General features: G+C 38.5%; 2 protein-coding genes across 2 annotated transcripts in view; both read left to right on the forward strand.

Annotated features, from left to right (window-relative positions):
• The first annotated feature begins 6,738 nt into the window (after window positions 1-6,738).
• LOC140302161 (mortality factor 4-like protein 1) lies at window positions 6,739-18,930 on the forward strand. Its single transcript, XM_072380949.1, has 12 exons — window positions 6,739-6,921; window positions 7,315-7,361; window positions 7,473-7,540; window positions 7,683-7,769; window positions 7,991-8,071; window positions 9,407-9,432; window positions 9,981-10,069; window positions 10,623-10,724; window positions 12,418-12,506; window positions 13,271-13,443; window positions 16,341-16,425; window positions 17,293-18,930. The coding sequence occupies exons 1-12, from the start codon at window positions 6,882-6,884 to the stop codon at window positions 17,375-17,377; spliced, it is 972 nt and encodes a 323-aa protein (XP_072237050.1). The 5' UTR covers window positions 6,739-6,881; the 3' UTR covers window positions 17,378-18,930.
• Window positions 18,931-21,970: 3,040 nt separating this feature from the next.
• uacab (uveal autoantigen with coiled-coil domains and ankyrin repeats b) overlaps window positions 21,971-23,455 on the forward strand; it is a 39,947-nt gene continuing 38,462 nt past the window's right edge. Inside the window, exon 1 of the mRNA XM_072380969.1 lies at window positions 21,971-22,179. Coding sequence (XP_072237070.1) covers window positions 22,132-22,179 — 48 coding nt within the window. The 5' untranslated portion in view covers window positions 21,971-22,131. The remainder of the gene's footprint in view (window positions 22,180-23,455) is intronic.

The raw sequence follows: 23,455 nt of genomic DNA on the forward strand, positions 1-23,455 counted from the left end.
CCGCTCTAACAGTGTGTAGATTTTAGACCAGAGCTTGATTGCTCTGGCTCCAACACCCCTGTCTACAGCAATAAAGTTTAGACAGACGTAGCTACGCTGGAGCCTGATGGGAAAAGAATCACAGCGTGATTCATTCATTTATACTGCTCCCCTTCAACATCCGCCTCAGAAGCTTGAAATAAACTTATACCTCATGGCACAGCATGAGTTTGATGCTTTGATGCTGATGTTTGTTTTCTTCATTAAATATAAATGATGTTTGCGCTCACTCTTATCAGTCTATCTTTAAGGATGGACTGATGAAAAAAACATACATTTAATACGTTTTTTTCTGTTCATTTGTACCAGGATCCATTGGAACACCTGTTGTGACTCAGATCCATTCCCAGTTGCTCCCCTTGACCCTGCCTTTCCATTTTGTAGAGGTGCCTCTTTTCTTTTGGGGATTAAGGAGTAGTAGCCATCAAGTCCGTGGGTAGATGACCAATACTCCTTCATTCTCAAAAAGGGACACCTATACTTCCAAGATTGTAAACAGAGAGTTGGGCCAGTAGGGGAGAGTATGAACTGGGTTTTTGTAAACATGTTTTTCACATGACTGATCACAGGAGTGATCAAATGTTTCTACCTCTAGAGATTACAAATGGCCTATATACACTGGCAACATGAACAAACAATCCCAATTTACTCAACTGAAAGAAATTCCTGAAGACCTCTCTTCATTTTTTCTTATATTTGGCAAAGACGACTGCTTTTGTGCATCTTCTCCCTCAAAGTTATCTGCATGACTCTGTTTATTACAACCACGTGTAGGCTAGTATTTCAGAGACTGATGCACATTTTCTATTAAGCAGTATTCTAAACGTTTGAATCTAATTTGTATAATGATTGAATGGAAACACAGTTTGTGACAGAGGTGCTAAAAGCAGTTTGAGTTGCTGCTCAGTCCTCAGTTTTCGTCTTGCAACACCTAACAGCAGCTTTTGACTCAGAACACCACAATTTCCAGCTATCCACTCTCTCCAACATGGGCAAAGCCATTCTTGGTTTGAATCCTACCTCATCTTGTGTTCTGTCAGTGTATCATTGCAAGGAAGTTGTCAACTCTCCACTGGCTCTAAAAGTCGTGCCTCAAGGCGTTCTTCTGGCTCCTGTGATCTGCTGGCATGGCTTTAAATTTGAGCTGTCATTCCTGACAGATGACACCATGATCTCAACCGGAGTCTCAGCTTGTCTCTCTGACATATCCACCCATCTGTTTATCCCAACCAACTAGTCCATCAATCACAGTGTCAATATAATCGTCTTTCCCCAAAAGCTGGGTGCAGTTATTCTTCTATCGTATTGGGTCTCTTTCTCAGTTATGTTGCTTTACAAAATAAGAAACAGTGAGTTCATATTTCACTCAGTTTACCACCCAACTTTTTGGAAAGGACATGGTTATCTAGACTCTTAGCTCTGCTAGCAGGTCTTCCTGCATGCATAATGAAACTCCTACAGATGGCCCAGAACTCAATAATTAGTCTTTTGTTCAATCATTCAGAACAAACATGTCACTTTGTTACTCACTAGCATGGCTGCTCAAATCAAATTCAGGTCACTAATGCCGTCTACAGTGAGTTCTGGGTCTGCAGCCAGCTATCTAAACTCAATCACAAAGGCTTATGCTCCTCCTCAACCACTGTGCTCATTTACTGAACTGTGTCTGGTACTGCCATGCCTACGCATGTAGGGAGTATCACACTCCGCCTTGAAGAATCTTTTGAAAACTCATCTCCTCCAAAAACACCTCAGCTCCTAACACCCTAACCTGCTTTCACTTTGCACTTCTTTACCTGTTCTTCACGTATTCTATCCTTTAAATGAGTTTTTCACTACTTTTTTAGAACAGGCTATCTTACCGTGCTGAAGCCTGAATGTTGTTCTTCACTTTTAAAGATACTTTGGATAAAAGTGTGCGCCAGGTGGCTAAATATACATGGAATTTGTTCAAAGGAATTTACACAAACGCACATTTTTATTGTGTTTTTCCCATTTTCACTGTTAAGAAAATAGGTTGAAATATGACTTCAGCTTGAGATGTCATAGCTGTCTTTAGAAATATTTTATATGGATTTGCTCAACACTAAGCATGATTCTAAAAAGGTCTGAAAGCAAACATAATGACCACAACAACAGAGAGTAATGTACAGATATCTCAAATATACATTTCCTCATTTTACAAAGGGTAAACCACCACACCACGTGCTGCCCAGACCTTCTTGTAATCTTTCAAATGGTCTTGAACGGTAGTTCTTCAGCCTTTTCTGAAGGTCTTTTGCAGTTTTTCTTTGGACATTTGCTGCTTTTTCACTCATTTTCCCTTCAGTCCTTGTATTTAACCATTGTCAGAGGAATGTCATTGTTGTTTAAATGATGAAATGATTGCCTATGAATCAGTTAAGCATATAAAAGCTAACTAACTATAGGGATCAACCAGTGCTGGGTCACTAACCGGCAACTTAGAAAAGTTTTAAACTGTATCTTTAGGCTCTTTGTTACTCTTTGTTACCTCTTTTCCTGCCACAAAGACACATCATTTATTCACATTTCTTCAGTTGCATCTATGAAAAATACCAAAGATAACACAGTTTGATGGGCAGAAAATAGTATTTTTGCAGGAACAAGGTGATTCTCTAAGAGCTATTAGCTGAAAAAAACTGAGCATAGCTCAGCAAGGTGTGCAGTGTGTCCTTAAAAGATGTGTGGAAACAGGACACATGGAGGACAAAAGAAGTCCTAAAAAATACTATCTACAGCAGATGAGCAGTATCTGAAAGTGATGTTCTTAAGAAAGAGGGAAAAAAATCCAGCAAAGACCTAAGAGATGCATCTAGACCTTCATTTGATCCATCTACTGTTCAGTGAAGCCTGATCGGAAGGTGTGATCTGAGAAAGTCTCCATGGAAGGGTGGCTGTAAAGAAGCCATTAAGGAAGGAAAACAAGGAGAAAATGCTTAGGTATGCAAATGACACAAGAAGTGGACTGAAAATCAGTGGCAACAGGTGTTATGGAGGGATGAATCTGAATTTTAAATTTTTCATTCAAATTGTCAGTATGTATGGAGGGGAAAGAGTGGTACAACCTGCATTTCAGCCAGTCATGCTGGCGATATTGTTGAAAATGATGGATTCACTAACAAAGAAAAGCACTGTCAGATTATTATTCACCACTATCATCTGGAAAGCATGACAATTATCTCAAACACTCTGCCAGCTCAGTAAAAGCATTCTTGGATAGAAAAACGCCACCAGTCGCAGATTGGACCCATATATTATTGAAGCCTTGACAGATGATAGACATCATCTTGACAGAGGATGGAACAAAAGGCAGCCAACATCCAAAGAGGAGCTCCTCTATTTCCATACATGTTTGCACACTTTAATAAATCCCTGCATCTATTTCCTGTTTTCCTTGCAATATGTAAAAATAAATGAGGGCTGGGTTAAAATCTTCGTACAGAACTGTATTACACACACACATATATACATATATATATACACACATATATACATATATATATATAATTACTGCATCGAAGGACAACGTGTGTTCCTGAAATGCAAAGCATCCATTGATCCATTGGCAGGATCAATTTCACATTTGGAAAAAGATTGTATGGGTGGAACATGTTGAGACCCTGAGGGATGATTTTCTTTTTACTTACTCAGTTACTTTAACTACCATGTATATCTCTCTCTCTCTCTCTCTCTCTCTCTCTCTTTATATATATATATATATATCATTGATGATATATATATATATATATATATATATTGATATATATATATCGTCAATGATGCTCTCTCTCTCTCTATATATATATATATATATATAGAGAGAGAGAGAGAGAAAGATATCTATCTATATATGTATCAACCTCTTATGCAGAAGTTAAAAAGATTGTTGATGCAATGAAACAAATGTAGTATAAAGTCATTAATAAAGGCAAAGGATCCTAGCTTCTGTTTTATCTGAAAATGTACCAGTTCCAGAAACCTTTATAAGATTTTTCTTTCCACTTCCCTTAACAGGATATAATTTCTTCTTGCTGTTTCTCATGTTTCTCTGTTTCTCATCTCTCTCTCATCTCTCTCATCTCTCTGTGCATTTTCTATTTCAGCTCACTAAAAATCCCCAGCAACGGATGAACACTATCTGAAGAGCTGAAAGATGTTTATCCGTCTTGGAAGTTTGTTTCATTTTACTCTCTATGTTTGTTCCTCTGGGGATGTTAGCCGACAGCAGCAGCTGGTAGGGACTCAGAGGATTTTTCTGTGGCTTTCACATGAATCTGTACTGTAGTGTTAATTTGACAACACAATTTGCAATTTCAAGATTTTATTACAGAGATTGTTAAGAGTGTTACATTAGCACTTTTATGTTGCTTTCACAGTAAATCGGTAATGCAGAAATTCCAAAATCCTGCTCTGAAACCGTATATTGTGTTTGCTTCGTTGACACGCAGCGGATATAATGATGAATGAACATTAGATAGATTTGGAAGTCTGTAAGACTTTAAGATCCAACTCACTTGATAGTTCAGAGTTCATGAGAATCTTCTTGCTGGACAGAAAATGCTGAGAAACCATGCTGTGGTGACCCCACAAGAGTGTCATTTTTCATTGGGGTGTTGTGCAACATCAGATCAGCTATGTATAGTGCAGCTAAAAGGCTGTTGGGACTTTTGAAAACTCACAGCATAATTTTGCCGTCACTTATTTCTGTGCTCCAACAGCCGTAATTAATGCAGAGGAAGGAATGATTATTAGTAAGATTAATAACATGAGATTAACAGTGAAGCTGGTAAATAAGCCAGTTTTAGCTCATTCTCAGAAACTCTCACTTACCAGCATTCTCACCACATATTTTGTTACGTTTCACATTGATTTCTATCAGTGAAGTCAGGCAAAATGAGTGGAACTGCCTTAAAAAGTTAAAGTAAGTGCAGAAAATGGTTTGCAATAATCTCGTCAATGATGCCAATTTACGAGGTGATTATGTGTTGCTGTGGAGTTCTTCTTGGCTTTGCTTTGTGGTAAGACATATTGCACCGTGGTCACTGTGCAGCTGCAAGAGGAAGAACTTACTGTCTTTTTTTACCTTGAAAACATTACCGAAACAAAGGAAAAGCTTCTACCGGTGTGCAAAAGTGGAATTGGAGATTGAAACGATGCAGCTCACTGGAAAACAATAAACTCAACCAACTGATCCCAGATATATTTCCAAAGATTCAAAGAATAATTAGAAGTTTAATTAGAAGTTAATTAGAGTTTTTCTGCTGTGGTTGTCCACAGAAAAGCAGAAAAGCCCAGTTGTTGGACCTTTGGGAGAGGAAAGTTGTCCCATTCTTGTTGTCTAAACTTCAGCCCAATCCAACATTTGAGCTCTTCTGCTACAAATTCCTGCAGTGTGGCATTGTGTCACTGAAATATATAAGGTCTTTCAGAAAAAGTCATCTGGCTAGAAGTACATGTTGCTCTAAAACCTGCATATGCCCTCCAGCATTGATGGTGCATTTCCAGATGTGGAAGATGCCTCTTCCATAGACACTAATATTGTCACGATCCATGTTTTTTGTGTATGTTTTGATTTTCTTGAGTTTCTGGTCTTTTCTTTGGTTTAATTATTTCTTAATTATTTGGTTTACTCTGTTCTTTCTTCTTATTTGGTATTTTGTAGGAGCGTCTACTTTGTATTGCGTTCTGGTCATTACTCTGAGTTATCCTCAGTTCCCCTGTTCTGGTTCTCAGCTCCACTGCACACATATCTCCACTCAACCAGCCACAGCTGCAATCACTTCCACATTTATTCCCTTCAGTATATTCCCCTTAAACCTGGGACTGGAATGACCTCAATATCAGCACGTCATTGTTGTTTTATTATGTTTTTGCTATTTTGAATGGTATTTTTTATTCTCAGTTAATTTTTTTATCTTGTCTTTTGTACAGAGACCTTGTGTGTCCTGAAAGGCGCCTATGAATGAAATATATTGTTATTATCCATATTATTCATATATATTCCCCTTGGTTAATCTCAGTCATGGTCAGATCCTTGCCGTTGGTGACCTTGTGTTTTTTCTCTTTAGTTTGGTTCATTGCTTGTCTGTTTTTGCCATCTGGCATGTTATGTAGTTTAGTATTTGTTTTTACAGTTTATGGTTTTCTGGCTCTGCTGCGTTTTAGGTTCCAGTTTTCAATAACTCTCCTGTTAAGCTTCCTTGGGCCTCCAGTTGGCTATCTGCATTTGGGTCCTCTTCTCACCACCACCAAACCCCAACAAATACACCCCTATACCATCATAGATGCAGGATTTAGACCTGAGCCCTGATAACATGCTTCTTCTTTGGTAGTAGAATTTAAATCCTCTTTTTAAATTTTGGACACCACCAATATCTACCTATCTGTATGTCTGTGAGACTCTGTAAGGTGCTTATCTTATACTTAATTACATTGACCTGACCTGTTCCCAGGTAACATAATGAGTTGCAACATGTTCCTCCTGCTGTTTCCTTTTGCACAACCTTCTGATCCTTTTGTTGCCCCGTGTTGCTGCCGTACAATTCAAGACTAGCTAATATTTTTTCAATACAATATCACACTTGTCTCACTTTCCTCTCTTAATACATATCAAATCTTTGTTTTCCCCGATTTTTGAGATACTCAGTGAACGCACCACCACGCTGACGCCACACGGTGGTCATGTGACGCTCAGCAGCCAGGCCACTCTCGGCTTCTCCCTCGCTTTGGCTCCAATGTCGGAGGTGTTTGTTCCTGGAAGAAATGGGCTCTGGCAATGCACGACTTTGATCATTCAGAGATCCGATCAGTTGATTCTGTGAATGGCGCCAAAACAGGACCCTAAACCTAAATTTCAAGAAGGTCGGTACTGAAAACAACGCGAATGATAGCCGTTAACCTCTGAAAGGGGGCGGGTTTGTTGTTGTTTTTGTTTACGCTGCTGCTGCTGTGGCCCGACAATAACGGTCTTCAGGGAGTGGAGGAGGGGAAGGGGGTCTTTATTTGAGCTCAGTTATGTTAAATGTTGATTAAAGTGTCTTTTAAAAAGTCGTATATTTAGTATAAGCGTGTTAAATTATGCTAGCTGAGCAGCAGAGGTTAACGCCCGGCTAACTGTTGGCTAGCTTAACCAGAATAAAGAACTGTTGGTGTCCACATTATATTGGTTCAAAATGTAGCTCAGGGCCATAATGATAGTCCTATAACAGCTAGTATTTCAGTACTTTTTCTCACATTAGTCTTCCCTCTTCACAGGTGAAAGAGTCCTGTGCTTTCATGGGCCACTGCTCTATGAAGCAAAGGTTTGTCTCAGTAATGATCCCTGTGTTTGTGTCTGTTTTTGATAGTTTATTAGCTAGAAAGAAAAAGTGTGCAACCGACTGAACACACCCCTGTCCTTTCTTGTTTTACAGTGTGTCAAGATCAACATAAAGGAAAAGCAAATTAAATACTTCATTCACTACAGCGGATGGAACAAAAAGTGAGCAGCTCAGATTTGTCAGTTTGTTCTGTCTGGATTTCCCTCTGTTCACTTCACGTCTTGTGTGTTGTGTGTGTGTTTATAATCTGAATGAAAGCATTGTGATGGTGTTTCAAGGTCAGACATGTTTTTTATTTTGCAGCTGGGATGAATGGGTTCCTGAAAGCAGGGTTCTCAAGTATGTGGACAGCAACCTCACAAAACAAAGAGAGCTTCAAAAGGCCAATCAGTAAGCTTCCCTTTTCAGCTGACACATGAAAATAACTTTGTTTTGTTCTGACGTTAGAACAATAATGCCAAATTAGTACAAACCTGCCCTAGATTTTGAGCTTTAAATGGATATTTGTCTCTTTGTGTGTTCAAACATAGTCTGATGGTATAGCATGTGGTCTGTTACAGCAATACATGCTGTTTATTTCCTTAATCCTCACTCACTTTTTCCTTCCCCAGGGATCACTATGTTGAGGGAAAGATGAGGGGTTTAGCACCAAGCAAGAAGATTGCTGCTGTGCAGCAGAAAAATGTTGATCTGTAAGTGTTCATCTTGTTTTCTTACCATTTGTAATGTTCTGTCATTCTGCCACAAACGCTTGTATATTGCACAAATCCTAAAAGTAGATGGAAAATCCAGAGAAACAAATTAGACAAAAGCAGCATACTTGGCTATTTTTTTATTGAGGAAAATAGTCCAAAATTGCATGTCTGATTGACAAAATATGTGAACCTCCAGAATTAGTGATTCATCTGAATATAAAGTTCGGTTCAGGGATGACATTCAGAGTGAATAGTCAACCTGTTTAAGTGCATCTTGGTAAGAACAAAGGATATCATTTAGGACATTAGAAAACAAGTTGCTGATGCTCATCATGATGGAAAAGGTTATTGAACTACTGCAGAAACAAGGTTTGTAATAGCCTATAAGTTCAGTGCTGAACAACCAGGCATCAATCAAAAGTGCACCTCCAAAACAACAGTGCGCGTGTCAGTGTTCTCCAACAAGAACATGGTGATGTACATGTATGTCCACAGCTTTCTAAAGATCACATAAACAAACCAGAGGGTTGTTGGATTTTTTGTGTGTAAAGAGGAGGGTTTACTTCGGAGAAAGGAGCACACTACATTTCAGCATCAGAACTATTAAATGTGGTGGAAGAACTATTAACTTCTTCCTGTTCAGGTTTGCGGGTGCTGGAGCCTATCCCAGCTCCCACTGAGCAAGAGGCAAGGAGTGCACCCTGAACAGGTCGCCAGTCCATCGCAGGGCCGGTGGGCCGGCAGTATCATGATCTTTAAACTTCTGAAGAGAAAGAGCTCACATCTGCCAGTGAGCTGAATCTCAAGAGAGAATTTGTCTGGTAGCAATACGGTGACCATAAGCACAAATAAGAATAAAGTTATGATTTGGAGCCTCAAGTCCTGAATTCAGTCCAATATAAATGTTGTTGAATGGCTTATACAAAATGTTTATATGGGAAAACCCATCAAAATCCCTGAACTAAAGCTGTTATTTCCAAAGTAATGAGCCAAAACTGCCCCCACCTCATGTTTACAAAGTCAGAGCCAGAGTGTCATTTTCTGCTTCATCCAAGAGAGAATCGGATAACAAAAGCTTTTGATGTCAGAAAAAGAGCTGCCAACAGATGCTTAGAATGGGATCATTTTCACAATAGATAGAAAATAGCCTTCTTTGCTTCACTTAAGTCTATTTGTGAGGCCTGTATAAAACCAAAGCTCATTATTTTAGAAATTGTAAATGCTCACTGGCTTTCAAATATGACAAATATGAATGTGAATGTGTGTGTTACGTGTTTTTTATCAAAACATCACCTATAATGTCTTTATTTATTTATTTATTTTGCATTCTAGGAAAGTGAAAAAAGCAAAACAAAAGAGTAAGTGAAACATTTGTGCTTATCATCTTGTTATTGTTTTTTCTAACACCAAAGCCAAACTGTAATATTTTAATATTAAAACCAAAGATTTGAGAGTTATTTGAGGAAATTCCTGAATGGAAATGATGTCCTATCCTGTCTGTTTATGACATTCGTATATGTTTGGCTTTGGTCCTGTCGGTAAGATCAGTTATGGTTATGATTTTTATGATTAGACATGTAGCACAATTGAAAATGTGTTGTCTTATTTTATTATATTTGCTTTTGAAATGGTTATTTATGTCACATGTGCTCCTCATTTATTTAATTAGTAATTTGGAGGCACACTGAAGCGAACAAAAAAAGCATCAGAAAAACAACATTAACAATGTTAATGTTGAAGTGCTGAAGTGCCGCAGACTACATAACAACCCTTTGTTGACCTGATCCTTCATTAAGCCTTTCAGCACTGTCCTGTTCTATTTAAAGGAGTCTATCAGATTTGTTGTAATAGAAATGACAAACTTTTATTTCAGCATAATTCATAAGCTGTGATGTGTGTTGTTCAGCCCCTGGTCCGGGTGAAGGCACCAGCAGTGGAGAAATGCCCCAGGGCCCACGAAAGAAGAGGGCTCGGGTTGATCCCACAGTGGAGAGCGTACGTATCGTCTGTCACTGGTTATTTTATGGAGCCACATGGAAACGGTTCCTTCTGATTATATAGCTTAAACTGCTCATTTCACACCATTTTCTTTGTCTTTGTGTGACGCTGGGAAAAGATTTGCTTTTAAGCAGTCGTTTTTCTGCACATTTTGAAAACTCAGCCGGTGATGTGATCTTTTCTTAAAATGACCAGCTCACCTTCTCTACCGAGGCGTTGGATCAGTGGGGAAATCTACTGCGATGTCAGGGCCCATGAAGTGTCCACGTGGCTGTGAAACTTCTATGCTGAGCATCCTTGTCTTTTGTCGTTTCATCAAGCGCGACAGTATTGTTTGACGAGTCAATGATTCGTGCATGAGTCACGGCTCAGGTTGAATAGGACTCCTTTAACGCAGACTCTTTTTTCATGTTTTGCGCATAGTGAGGCCTTGTTAAAGATAATGCTCATTTTGAAAGAAAAAGAAGAACATTTGAGGGTGGAAGCTGGTTGTCTTTAATTCTTTCATTGGATTTAATTTGAATCTTGGCGTGTGTGTACTTGTGTTTAGGAGGAGATGTTCACCAACCGTGTGGAGGTGAAGGTGAAGATCCCTGAAGAGTTGAAACCCTGGCTGGTGGATGACTGGGACCTCATCACACGACAGAAACAGGTGGGAACAAAGCAAACGAAACAACTAACTAACACACTCACACAAGAAGTAGTTTTAATGACTTGTGGAGGTTTAAAAAGGCGAACTTCACAGTAAACAAAATGTGTTTATTAAACCTTTCTTTTAAAATCTCTCACATAAACAGGTGTTTTTAAAAGGGCTATTTAAGATTTTACATCACAACTGACGCCGTGACTTTTTGCAGTTATGCAAAGATTATTTTGAATTAATTTTATTTTGTAATCTGTTTAGATTTTTATTTTTTGCTCAGTTAGTGGCCATGGCTTCCCTTTTAAGAAGGTTGCATTGTGGGTAACGGGATTTTGTCTTTTTATGCAAACAGAAAACTCCCAGTCAATGATTAGGTGTCTAGATGAGCTCAGATTTCAGATGAACATTTATTTAAATGATGCTGAGTGTCTCCAGAAGTGGAAATTAAGATCTGCTTGAGAAAAACTTTTGAGCCTGTTGTCAGGCTTCAGTAAAGACGCTTTATCAGGAGCAGCCGGAAATGTTCCAATGCATATCGCTTTCAGATAGCTGTAATACAACTATAAACCAACATTGATGCAATGTTGATTTGAACTGAGTGGTGCCTATTTTTGTCTTTCTCATATTACTAGATACACCGTTGTATTTAGCTTTAGCTCGACTGGCGTCGTCAGGCGGATGATTTCCACTGTAAGTAGACATGGAGTGCAGATCATAAACGTTATTAAACAGCGGCAAACTACTGGGGACTATAATCCAATCCAACTCTATTTATCAAGCACATTACAGCAACACAGTTGAACCAAATATGACAACTAGAAATAAGAGTTCAACAAATCCCATGGTGGTAAAAGCTAAAGAAAACAAATGAGAGAAGGCTTACCTGCCTAACATCTAAAGGCAGCTTGTTCCGTAGTTTGGGAGCCATGATTTCAAAAACCCGCTCACCTCTGAGTTTAAACCTGGTTTACGGGACAACCAGGGCCAGGTGGTCAGCAGACATTAGGGACCTGAAGCAGGTCATAGAGGCAGGGTGGAGCGAGACCATTCAGATATTTATATGCAAGGAGGAGAATTTTATCTATCGGTTCGGGGAGCCAACGGAGAGCAGACAGAATTGGTGAAATATGCGCTCCGGTTAAAGGCGAACAGCAAAGGGGAGCCTGGCTAACCCCAACATAAAGAACATGAAACTATAAGCAGTAGTTTGTCCGTCTGTAGCGCGAGAGCTCATTGGACTTCAATTATTCTGTTCTAGTCATTAATTTAACGAGTTTGGACTAGAAGGGCGAGAATGTGATGTAAATATGGCCGAGAGCGGTGTTTTAATTGGGTGTTACCATGACAAAACTCCTATTGCATTTAGTGACTTTTCCCCTAATCCTGTGTTTTCAACCTAGTCTTCTGTTTGATTTGCAAAATTGTGTTTACTCATTTTTTAAGCTCTCGTTTTGTGGGGAATTATTGTAGTAAAACACATTTTAAATATTCAAACTCAGTAGACTTTGAAGCTGAAAATTTGGCTCCATCAGAACATGTTTTACAGTGAAAATATGTGAGAAATAGCCAAAACAAAAGCCAAACAGGATTCGGGTTGCCTGACCATTAGTTTTAGAGTGTGCAGCTGACGGTAAATGTCACAGATAATTTGAAAAGTAAACGTGACAACAGTTATGCATTAAGAATTTTTCATTGCTTCCAGTTATTTCATCTGCCTGCCAAGAAGAGCGTGGAAATGGTCTTGGAAGACTATGCAAACTACAAGAAATCAAAAGGAAACTCTGACAACAAGTAAGAAAAAGCTCCCTGATGTTCCCTGAATGTCAAAGTAGAGAAACGCTGGTGTTCTGTCATAATGTGCAGCCTCACTGCTTATCATACCACCTGTCGCATAATGTGTTTTTCCACATTAGTGTCTTCAGCTTCCTTCTGTGAAAGGAATTAAAGGCAATTTTCACTTGCTTTTGTGCAGTTGACCCAGGATAACGTTCCGAAGGCACATTATATAATATTACCTCAACCATAGCTACACTTCCTGTAGAATTGTGGAGTATTTAAATGACCATAACTGAAATAATCTCCATGTTCAGGCCCATTTACAACAAGTCGTATCTGTAATAGCTTTGGGCATTTACGACTTTTGGTTTAATCAGTTTCAACAAAATAAAAAAAAAAAAAAACAGTTTATTCTTAATTTATGGTGTTTTTGATTACGTAGTTAGAAATGCTGACAAATGCTGAGAGGCTTGTTCATTCTGCTCTCTAAGAAAATCTCTAAGAAAATCTCATAAATGATTGATTTTAATGGAGGTTAACGCAGGTCAGTTTCTTCCATTTTTTTAAGAGCAGTTCTCCCTGTAGTTGGTTGTTTTCATAGTACTTTGCTCATTTTCTACAGTAAACTCAGCTCTTTATTTTTGGTTTTGTGCTTCGTGACAGTTAAAGAAAAGCTTTATTACAAAAGTAAGCCTAGAAATCACAGTAGTGATGATTGATGTCGCATCTGAAGCAAGTTTCCAGATCTGTTCATCTGATTTTTCTCTCCATCCACTTAGGGAGTATGCTGTAAACGAGGTGGTGGCGGGCATTCGGGAGTACTTCAACGTCATGCTGGGCACTCAGCTGCTTTACAAGTTTGAGAGGCCGCAGTACGCCGAGATCCTGGCTGAACACCCGGACGTGCCGATGTCTCAGGTGTACGGAGCCCCACACTTGCTGCGTCTGTTTGGTATGAGCCTGCGAAAAACACTGAAACACAGACTCAAACAGTGCGAACACCTCCTCAGGCGGTCACGTTGCATGCAGCTCACACACACACACACACACACAAGTGAACACTGAGCCAGGTTTTGATTCAAGGCTGTATTGGTGGTTTGAGGTAGGAAGGAATGTCACTTTCTGTGAATAATGTTTTTTTAGTTGTATCCTTGTGGCATTTTCTTTTAAAAGAGTTGTGACTGTTCTTTGCAGAAGCTTCACTACTGTGATGCTTGTCTCCTTTGTAGCAAAGCATCAAAATACAAGTCGTATCCGCTATTTCCTGCGCAGGGGTTAGTCCGTTGTGAATTTCTACAGGACTTGTTTCCAACCATTTGTCCCAAAAAACATTTTCTCAAAGATAAAATAAGTCTGACGGCAGATGGTTAATCATTGACATGTTATTATTCCACTGTTGTGTTATCAGAGATTCAGAGATTACACACGCTCGAGGGTTGTATTTACTGACTAAACCACACGGTGAGTAGATTAGATAATGCATGTGCACGGGTGGTAGATCTATTTCTATGTAGAAGTAATAGGCATCCTCACCTTTTTATAATAGAAAGAGTTCCAGCCTCTTTTATTGAAATGAAAGTTAACATTGCTCAATGGTTCATGTAGGGGCGTCATTAATCAGTCTTATTGTGCAGCAACAGTTATGTGAGAATGGAACTACTCTTTCATAAATTCTTAGGTTAATACATGCACTTGAAAGTACAAAGTACTAAATGGAACAGCTCCCATCTACTTGAATGCTCTCATAAAGGCTTATGTCACGACTTAGTCACTCCGGTCATCAAAGGATTGTGTCAAAAGATGTATCGTTCCACAGTGGTGGAATGATCTACCCTGTCTATCTTCAAGAAACTCTTGGAGACTCAGCTCACACTTCCCTCTATACCTGCACTCTATTTTACCCTGTCACCCTGTCACCTCTGTCAGAGTCTGACTAATAGTTTTCATTCTATGTAGCTTATTGTTAGCTTTGGCATTAGCTGTAATGTTATATCCTCATTGGTAAGTCGCTTTGGATAAAAGCATCCGCCAAATGCATAAACACAAACATACTACAAGGCAACTATTTTTGTGTTGGCTTGAAAAACCTAAAACTTGAATCAGAGAGAATAGTCACTGCGACAGTGTTCTTTTTTATCTTTCTATGTTATAATGCAGGCTTTCCTCTTCTCACACTTGGCACACACATAAAAAGTGCCATGTTACACATCATTTGGCGCTCCCTGTGCACAAAATGCACTGACACTTTACTCATAAGATGAGCAGGCTGTGGGAGTGGACATGTGTTCAGAATATAAACATTCTCATGGCTAAGAGCACAAATGTTACAGCATTTGAGACAAGAAAAGAAGGCAATCAGGAAATTGTTCGCTGTGCAATTTATAATACACACAGAGCCTAAAATGTGCCATAATAAATGTGCCTCATGCGGATTTGGGGTCTTTCTGTGCAGATTTTGCATGTTCTCCCCATGCATGCATGAGTTGCTCCGGCTTCCTCTCACTGTTGAAAAAATTTAGTGATTCTAAATTGACCTCGGTAGCAGGTGTGGAAGTGGATGGTTGTTTGTCTCTCTGTCCTGCGCACAGCAGCAGCCTCACACAATGACAGCTCATGATGGCTGTTCACTGTTATTTGTTTATTTTATACTGCAAAAATGTACGTTCCCTTCAGGGATTAATAAATTATATGTCAGTTTCAATTCAGTATAGCTAATTCTGATTCTCCACCTTAGCGCATTGTTGTCATGGTAACACAACCCCCAGCAGATTACTTCTTTATGGTATAACAGCTCAACAGGTTTCATATATATATTAGTTCTGATCTAAAGGGTTGAGGTTTAGTTCAAATTACAGACTGTTTAATAGATCAAATGCTGTAAAGATGTCATTGTTTTATCATTAATTATGGAGCTTGAAATAATAGACATTTGATCAACATTTAACATCACTGAACGACTTAGGATTGCTTTCATTCAACTCAGTAAAGCTCTTTATATTTGGCTAACACAATCGGCATCAGTTCAACAGGTCATTATGACAACATTTAAAGTTTTTTTTTTTTTTTTTAAAGGTCTGATTTTGATGTCTGGGATGTTGTCAGGAAAAGAATTGGTTCGAAACAGAGGAGAGCATCTTGTGCAGACAATTTAATCCAAAACTCTGACTATAAACTTCTCCGGAGCAGGTTGTGTGTTCAGCATCAGCAAACAGATCAGGTTAGAAGAGATTCTGTGTCAGGACACTTCTCTTTCACTTTCCCAGCCATTAATATCACTTCACTGCTCACACCTCTGCACTGCTGCAGTCATTCAGGATTTAAAGATCGATTAGACTGAGAGTATCATCCAAATCAAAGTGTTACTGCGTGTCTAACAAAGTTTTTGAGATTTCTTTCCATCTTTTTTATTAATTTAGCAACACCCAGTAGTACACAGTGAAAAGCAGCTGAATGAATTGGAATACATGTTGCACAGATGAAACTTGTCTGTTATGCCTCTTGTAAATGTTTGCATTTGTTCATATAAAATGTTCAACAATTTTATTGTGCATTAAAGTGAAAATCAAACATTTTGAGCAAGCAAAAAAAAATCCCCTTATTAAGCATTAAGATGGTTAATGATTTATCTTAATTTCCCACTCTAATAAGAATCTTTGCAACTGTGAGCAAGTTTTTTCCCCTTTTTTTCCACAGATGTTTGCATATAGAATAAATAATCACCATTACTTAAACAGCAGCCTCACTGTGCTTTGGCAGTGGGATCAATTCAAGAAAATAATGAAATTAAATAAACAATGTTCCCTAAACAATGTTCACTGTTCCTCTGTGTCTGTTTTCCTCTGCCAACAGTCCGCATTGGAGCCATGCTGGCCTACACTTTACTCGATGAGAAGAGTCTGGCTTTGCTGCTCAGTTACCTCCAAGATTTCCTCAAGTAAGTTTTAACTCTCAGCCCTCCAGAGACTCCAGGTCATGTTTGGCTCATTCTCAAGCGTCCTGTTCCAACCACTTTCATGTCAGTGCAGCTAGGCTTGCTGAAAATACTTGAAACACAAGCCATGAAATTGATTTTCTGCCCTGGAAAATATTTTGCTCAGTGTCTGCATGTTGCAGCACGCTAGGTCAGGTAGTCAGAGCAAGCGTTTCACTATATTTAAATAAAACATGCATATTTAATTATCCTTTCATAGAGAATTTTTGACAGATCAATTCCTTTTGATGACTTATGTGAAATCTAAGTAAAAAAGTAACAACAGTACAGATGCTTTATTGACTGAAGTAAGTGCACCTCTCAGGTGGTTGGTATTCAGCGGTATTATAGACGCAGAGGTTTTCTCTTCTGGATTAATGACAATATGTTTTTGTCCCATCGTACTGGTAATAGCTCTAACGAATTCTAAATTAAACATAGAATTTCCTATAGACATTATGCATTTATTGAGGCAAACACTGGGAATTGAGCTTTAATCCCCTCAGTTTACTTACATCATAATAATTTCCTTGGTTTGTTGTTCTATACGAGTTAAAAAAGGCCGTCTCTGTTGGTTAAGCTGTGGGAGTCCTGCAAAGTGATGTGGAATTTCCTGCAAAGATCTTATCTTCTCACATATCACGTTCATCCAGACAAACCTTTCTTAATGTCAGACTGGACAAAGCTCTACTGGTAGTCACCCTATCTTTGTAGGGATTTTCTTAGTAAGCCGAATATGACGGCTGGCAAGCGACTAAAATGTGTGAGCTGTCAGCAGCAGCCATTTCCTTCATGTACTGCAGTGACCGTCTTGTCACACTTTTTCCTCAGGTACCTGGTGAAGAATTCAGCCACCCTCTTTAATGCCAGTGACTACGAGGTCGCACCCCCAGAGTACCACCGCAAAGCTGTGTGAGAACTCTCAGCACCACAGCACTCTGAGCAAGACACGTCACGTCACCATGTCAGGTCACAAGTAAAATAACCATCACTTCACTTTGGAGTGCAGACTTGGACGAGCTTTTTTCACTTGAACTCATAAGCCTCCATCGCAAAAGTCTCAGGAGATCGTCACAGTTGAGAGGAAAAAAGGATACAGTAAAACATTTTCAGCAGATCCCATTCTCACTTTTCATTCTGGTTATTTGTCACTTTCTGTTTTTTTTCTTTTATTTCTTCTTTTTTTTTAAAGACACGAAAACTGTCTCGTTAACACGAGCAGCTCCTTGGTGTTTCTGTGCGTTCCAGCTGACGCACCTGTGACTGTTGCATGTATTTATTAGTAATTCTTCTTCTGCCACATACTGTGCAATTTATTGCTGAACCACACGGTCAAAAGTTAGCTGTTAAAGGTTTTTGTATGTTGTGTATTTGTATGAATTTGTAAAAACATTTTTTACACAATCTTTATATTGTTTACTGTTTTCTTGTTGACATCTTGTGAAGTATTCAGTGTTGGGTTTGTTCTTTAGACGCACTTTGCTAAATGTCACTCGTCGGTTAAGAACGGTAAAAATGAAAAGAGGGCGGTCTCACAGCTGTCCTCCTCGCTTCAAACATCCAATAAAAATGTGCAAAATTTGTTTTTGTATTCATCCGACACGGCGGTGAGCAGTGTCATCCATCTTTCATGCGCATGTCAGTTCATGAAAAATATAAATATGTGCCTCGTAAAAAAGTCATCAATCCAAGTTTCATTATTTATGTTGTAAAACATTCAAAATGACTGCAACCATGAATGTTGAACCCACTGTTGTTATAATATGTAACTTTTTGTTGAGACTCTGACAGCACACAACAGGCTACATGCATACTATACACATCCCAAAATCATTATGAATAAATAATTATGGATGAAATATTCAAAACTAAATGCAGTCGGCAGCAGAACTCTGGTTTCTAACTGGTTGGCATAAAACAATCAGATGGTACAGTTGAACCTAGATTAATTAGTTAATGTAGATGACATAGATGGTGCTATGCTTTTGACGACATGTTTGCAGGTCAGCATATTATTTATGGGGAGTAAAATCCTAAGAAACATGAGGCATGAGAGTCAAAGACATAGATTATGATGTTATACAGAGCAAGACTAGGTCACTACTCACTTAAAGGTGGGCTCTGTCCTTCTGATACTGTGAGTAAACAACAGTAGTTATATCCCACTGGAAATTTAACCCATAATGAGTAAAAGGCTGAAATGTATTATTTTTCTGAGTAGAATGACATCACAGAGGCGGTATTGAGGAAGCAAGTATCAGTGTTACATAACTCATTGCTGATATGTAATGTTTCTATCATATGTGACCTGTACTTTATTACTGTGGTCTGTTGAGGTGGTGCAAAAAACATTGTACATCATCAGTTGTAGTTGTTAAATTAAATGAGTTGAGTACAAAGCACAATATTTTACTCAGAAATGTTGCAAAAGCTATTTGTATTCAGAAGAATAAAATTGGAATACTAATGTGCCAATGTCTCTCAGCACTATTGGCTTGATATTTCTGGTGGATGTTTATGTATTGCCCTTCAGTCAAATTCTAACATTGTCCTTTTTTTTATATTTTTTTTATATTAGGTTTCAAAACAAGGCTGCAGTTGGCTTCCAATTCGTAAATGAAATGGATGGGCAGAAAAGGGCAATTTCACTGCATTTTTCGCATCATGATCGCCTTAGACTAGGTCCTGTATGAAAAAATATTACAGTTAGACTAAAGCACAAATCTGGATATAATTATTCCAAAGAGGCTGTAAATTCATCAATACCTAGTTATGGATTTGTAAAAATGCAGAAAAGGGCCATTTCACTGCTAATTTTTGCATTCTGATCACCCTTGACTAGGTCCTGTTTGAAAACTATTATAGTTAGACTGCCCACATCTGGACATAGTTATTCTAAAGAGGGTACAGCATCTTTAAAACACATTTATTTGATGTTTCAAAATTTTATTTGGTTGGTGAAAATGAAGAAAGGCCTTCTGAGCTTTCTTTCTTTTTCATTTGGACCATCCAATACCAGAACCCGTATGAAAAATAATTAAGTATGGGCTTAATTATCCAGCACATTATATAAATTCTATCAAACATATTTTATGATTTGTGAAACCTTGTGCTTGTCTCTCCATGTTCATCTTCATTTCCATGAGGATCTCCTGCCTCTCGCTAAATAGGAAAACTAGCTACTTACCAGATTCTTCATCACTTGTTGATTTTCTTCTCCTGTTCTGTTATCTAGAAACAATGACTGCTGTTTTCATAAAGGACCTAAGCTTATGTGAGCCGCATGCGAAAAATCCAGTGAAATTGCCCTTTATGCTCATCCCTTTAATTCATGAATCGGAAGCCAACTTCAGCGTCGTGGTGTCAAAGCACTTGTAGTCAGGCGATAATCCATCTCCGGAAAACTGTTGAATAAAGAGAGGGAGGAGGAGGATATTACAATCTTTTAGTCTAAAATCACATGCAATCAAATCTAGCTGTTATTCTGATAAATTCATGTATATGCATCATACACATAAATACATTGAATTAAACTAGATATTTTTCTCTAAAGACGGCAACAAAAATGTCAATATAGTTTACACATTATTTACTTTGTGTTAAACTATATATACCCTTTTATGTGCGATTTTATGCCACTTATGGGCATTTTTATTTGGACCCAACAACAACCAGTGCACAGCAGTGTCTTTAATTTATAGCCTTACATTCACCGCCAGGTCTGTTGTGTTTTTCGGCCTCCAGCTCCGACGGTCAAAGGAGCAGTCGTCTCCATGGCATTATCTCCATGGCAACGGAGAAATAGACAAAAGCAGAGACACGCTGTAAAACATGTAACATTTAGTTAAATGTTTCCTCATAGGAAGGAATATGCCACAAAAGAAGAGACAATTAGAGTTTATGTTAATTTAAAAGAAAAAAGTGAAACTGATCCAGACAGTGAATAAGGCTTATATGTTTTCAATTTAGCATATCTGTAAACAGCTATAATGGTTCAAGGAAATCGATTTATTCATACGTATAAATTACATTATAGTTAATGGATCGATTTCTGTCGCTAATGTGTTAGCAGAGCGGGATAATTATCGACCACAAGAGGGCAGCATTTCATCGGTTCTTTTGATTGATTCCCCTCAAATCTCACAAGTTTCTGCTGTAGTTTGAACCTACTTCCTTGTAGATGCGTCTCTCTGTTCAAGTTATATATTAAATGTAGAATGAGGAAAGAAAACAAAATTGTCAAACTGCAAGGCACAATTTGGGGGATGAGCATATTTTGAAGGCAAACATGGGTTCCTTAACTACACATGAGATTCACTTGTGTCTTAAAAAGTTGCAAATAGCAATATTTTTAAAGAATCTTCAGAGTATTTAATATCAGTTTAGAAAGTATCAGATTCAGTTCAGCTTCAGCATGAACTTGTGGACAAATCTCCTGCCACATACACTGCTAAATCCAGACTATTATGTTCTGGTCTAATACAATCAAGTCATTTTGAAATAATGTGCATATAAAGATCAGGAAAGCACAATAATATTGCTACCGATGCCTGAAGGAGTTGTCTCACAGAAGGACACCGATGCATGATGATACTTTACTGATCTTACAGTTTTGTAATTAGATTTCATCACTAGTTTTGATGATAGACACTGTGGATTTAACTGTTTTTAAAGGCAATACATTGATATTGGATGAGGTTAGACAATTAGTACATTTTTGGTTTTAATGGAAGTCTCAGTCACATTCCGGCCTTTCCCCTTAGTATTATGGCCGCAGTTTGATGCTTCACTAAGGTGAAAGCGGCAATAATGAGGAGTCAAAACACCTGACTTGAATAATTTCTGTTTTTATACAATTTTTTTATGTGTACTTCTTTATACTGCAGAAACATTTGGGGATAATTGGCATTTGAGCACAATCATCTTATCTTAAAGGAAAATCAAACGTTTTTGCCTGCAGTGTCATATTGATATGTCTTGGTTTTGCTTAATGTTGCTTAATTGCTTTTTTGTGTGTACACAAACCACCATCACTCCAACTTTTACAGCAGTAAGGTGGCAAAAGTGGTGGAAAGTTATTTTATTGTCCAGTTTACTTAAACCAAATGTAATTTAGAATGTTTATAACTTATATTATTCCTGTGAACGTACTTATCAAGTACAATATTTCAAATAAGAAAAAGTATATAAAGCTTCCACGAATGGCGTGACATTGAAGTTATATTCACTGGATGCCATAGGGAGGTATCGAAATGGAAATATTTGTAATTTATCCATAAATAACAGTTGGTGTTTACTCCTGTTTCTGTATCTACGCGTAATTAGAATACTTCAGGTGTTTCAGGTAAACCTGACGTTATCTCCGTGGGGTTTTCATGCCTTGTCCCAGGACGTCTCCAACGTTTCCCAACGTCTCTTTACAAGGAAGTCCCGCCTTTTCTGACATCGGATTGGAGGAACTGTCGGGCATGTCCCAGTTTGATTGGCTCAACAGGTTGCCAATCAAAGCACGATCAGAGTATGGTTAGGCGTCAGGTGAAACTTGGATTTTAAGGACAAGGGAGCAGATACAACTTACTTCGCCTGAAGTTTCTGAAACGTTTGCTTACTGTTTGTGAATTTCTGCGGATAAAAAGTTAATGTTAAAATAAGAAACAGACACGTTACAAGATGAAGAGCCTCAAGTATCGACTGAAAAAGCACGAAGTTACCATCACAGTAAGTTGATAACTGGCCTTTGCTCTGTTTGGCTAGTATCCCCTTGTTTCATCATTGGATTTGCCAGCTATGTGTTGAAGAACGACACTTTTTTTTAAAAATATGGTATTTTTATACTTGGGGTGGTTGTTTTTCACTCCGAAGTCCGCCTCTCCACGACCACATTAACCGCGGTCATGTTCCCACGGTTGTTGTGGTCTGGATGTAAAGCACAGCGGCAGCAACTTGAGGCACCTGCAGCTCCGCACGGCTTGAATATGCGGCCCTGGAGCCTAATGACACTTCACGCATTCAGGCTCAGGTTGCTGAGAAATGGGCCGAATCTACAGCCGTGAACTGTTTAGTTTTTAACCACAAAACGCAGTTGAGAGGACAGGACCGCAAATCAATGCACCAAAGTGCCTGCTGTCCCGACTCTTATCGCCGGGGACACTTGAGGTCCAAATACACTGTGGTGTTTCGACTAAGGTTTCTTTTGTGTTTTTATCTGCATGCTGGAAACAACCTTTTGCAAAGGTTAGATTTTGACCTTTTATTGAATGCACTATGGGCAACTTTGAGATGGTCCCAGTCTGAATTACTCTTACTCTTACGTCTTACCTTTATACGCACCAAGATAAAGCTAAGATAGTGGTTTTAATGATTGATATTCATCTGAAGTGTCTTAGGATCAGATTGAGGCTGCAGAAGATAGAGTGCCACTAAAGTGATGCAACAAAAGCACAACCCAGAACTATCTGGATTATTGTGTCCAATGACCAATGGCAGTGATAATTTCCATGAAGCTAGGAGGGTTTCTTTGAATAACTCAGACACATTTGGTATTATCATTGCCATAGACAAGTAGCAGAGCAATATGTAGTTTTTCCCCTGAAAAGATGAGTAAAAGAGTGGATTACTAAAGCTAATTATTTAAGCTTTACCACAAACTGTAGCCACAACACTGCATCAGTGCCTCCTTTTAGACTGCATTGCTTGTCTTTATTCCTGCTTAAAAGTAAACCTGCAACCAAATCAGGAGGGTTTATATATAAGTGGGACACAAAATTTGCATTTCCTAACTCTTAGCCGTCAGGGCACCATGGATACATGTAAGTCCTTCCAGGAATGTTACAGTCTTTATGTGGGCTGAGTGTATATCACTGTACAATTAGTGGAAAATCTGTTAGATGAATGGTTTTCCTCTAAAAGGAACTTGTTCTACTTATAGGAGCCAAATTAATTTTTTACTGTGGCCTATGAACTTTGCCTAATCAATAGTTCTTACAATTCAGCA

This window comes from Leuresthes tenuis, unplaced genomic scaffold (genome assembly GCF_036924035.1).
Source record: "Leuresthes tenuis unplaced genomic scaffold, fLeuTen1.0.hap1 SCAF_2, whole genome shotgun sequence".
Taxonomy (NCBI): domain Eukaryota; kingdom Metazoa; phylum Chordata; class Actinopteri; order Atheriniformes; family Atherinopsidae; genus Leuresthes; species Leuresthes tenuis.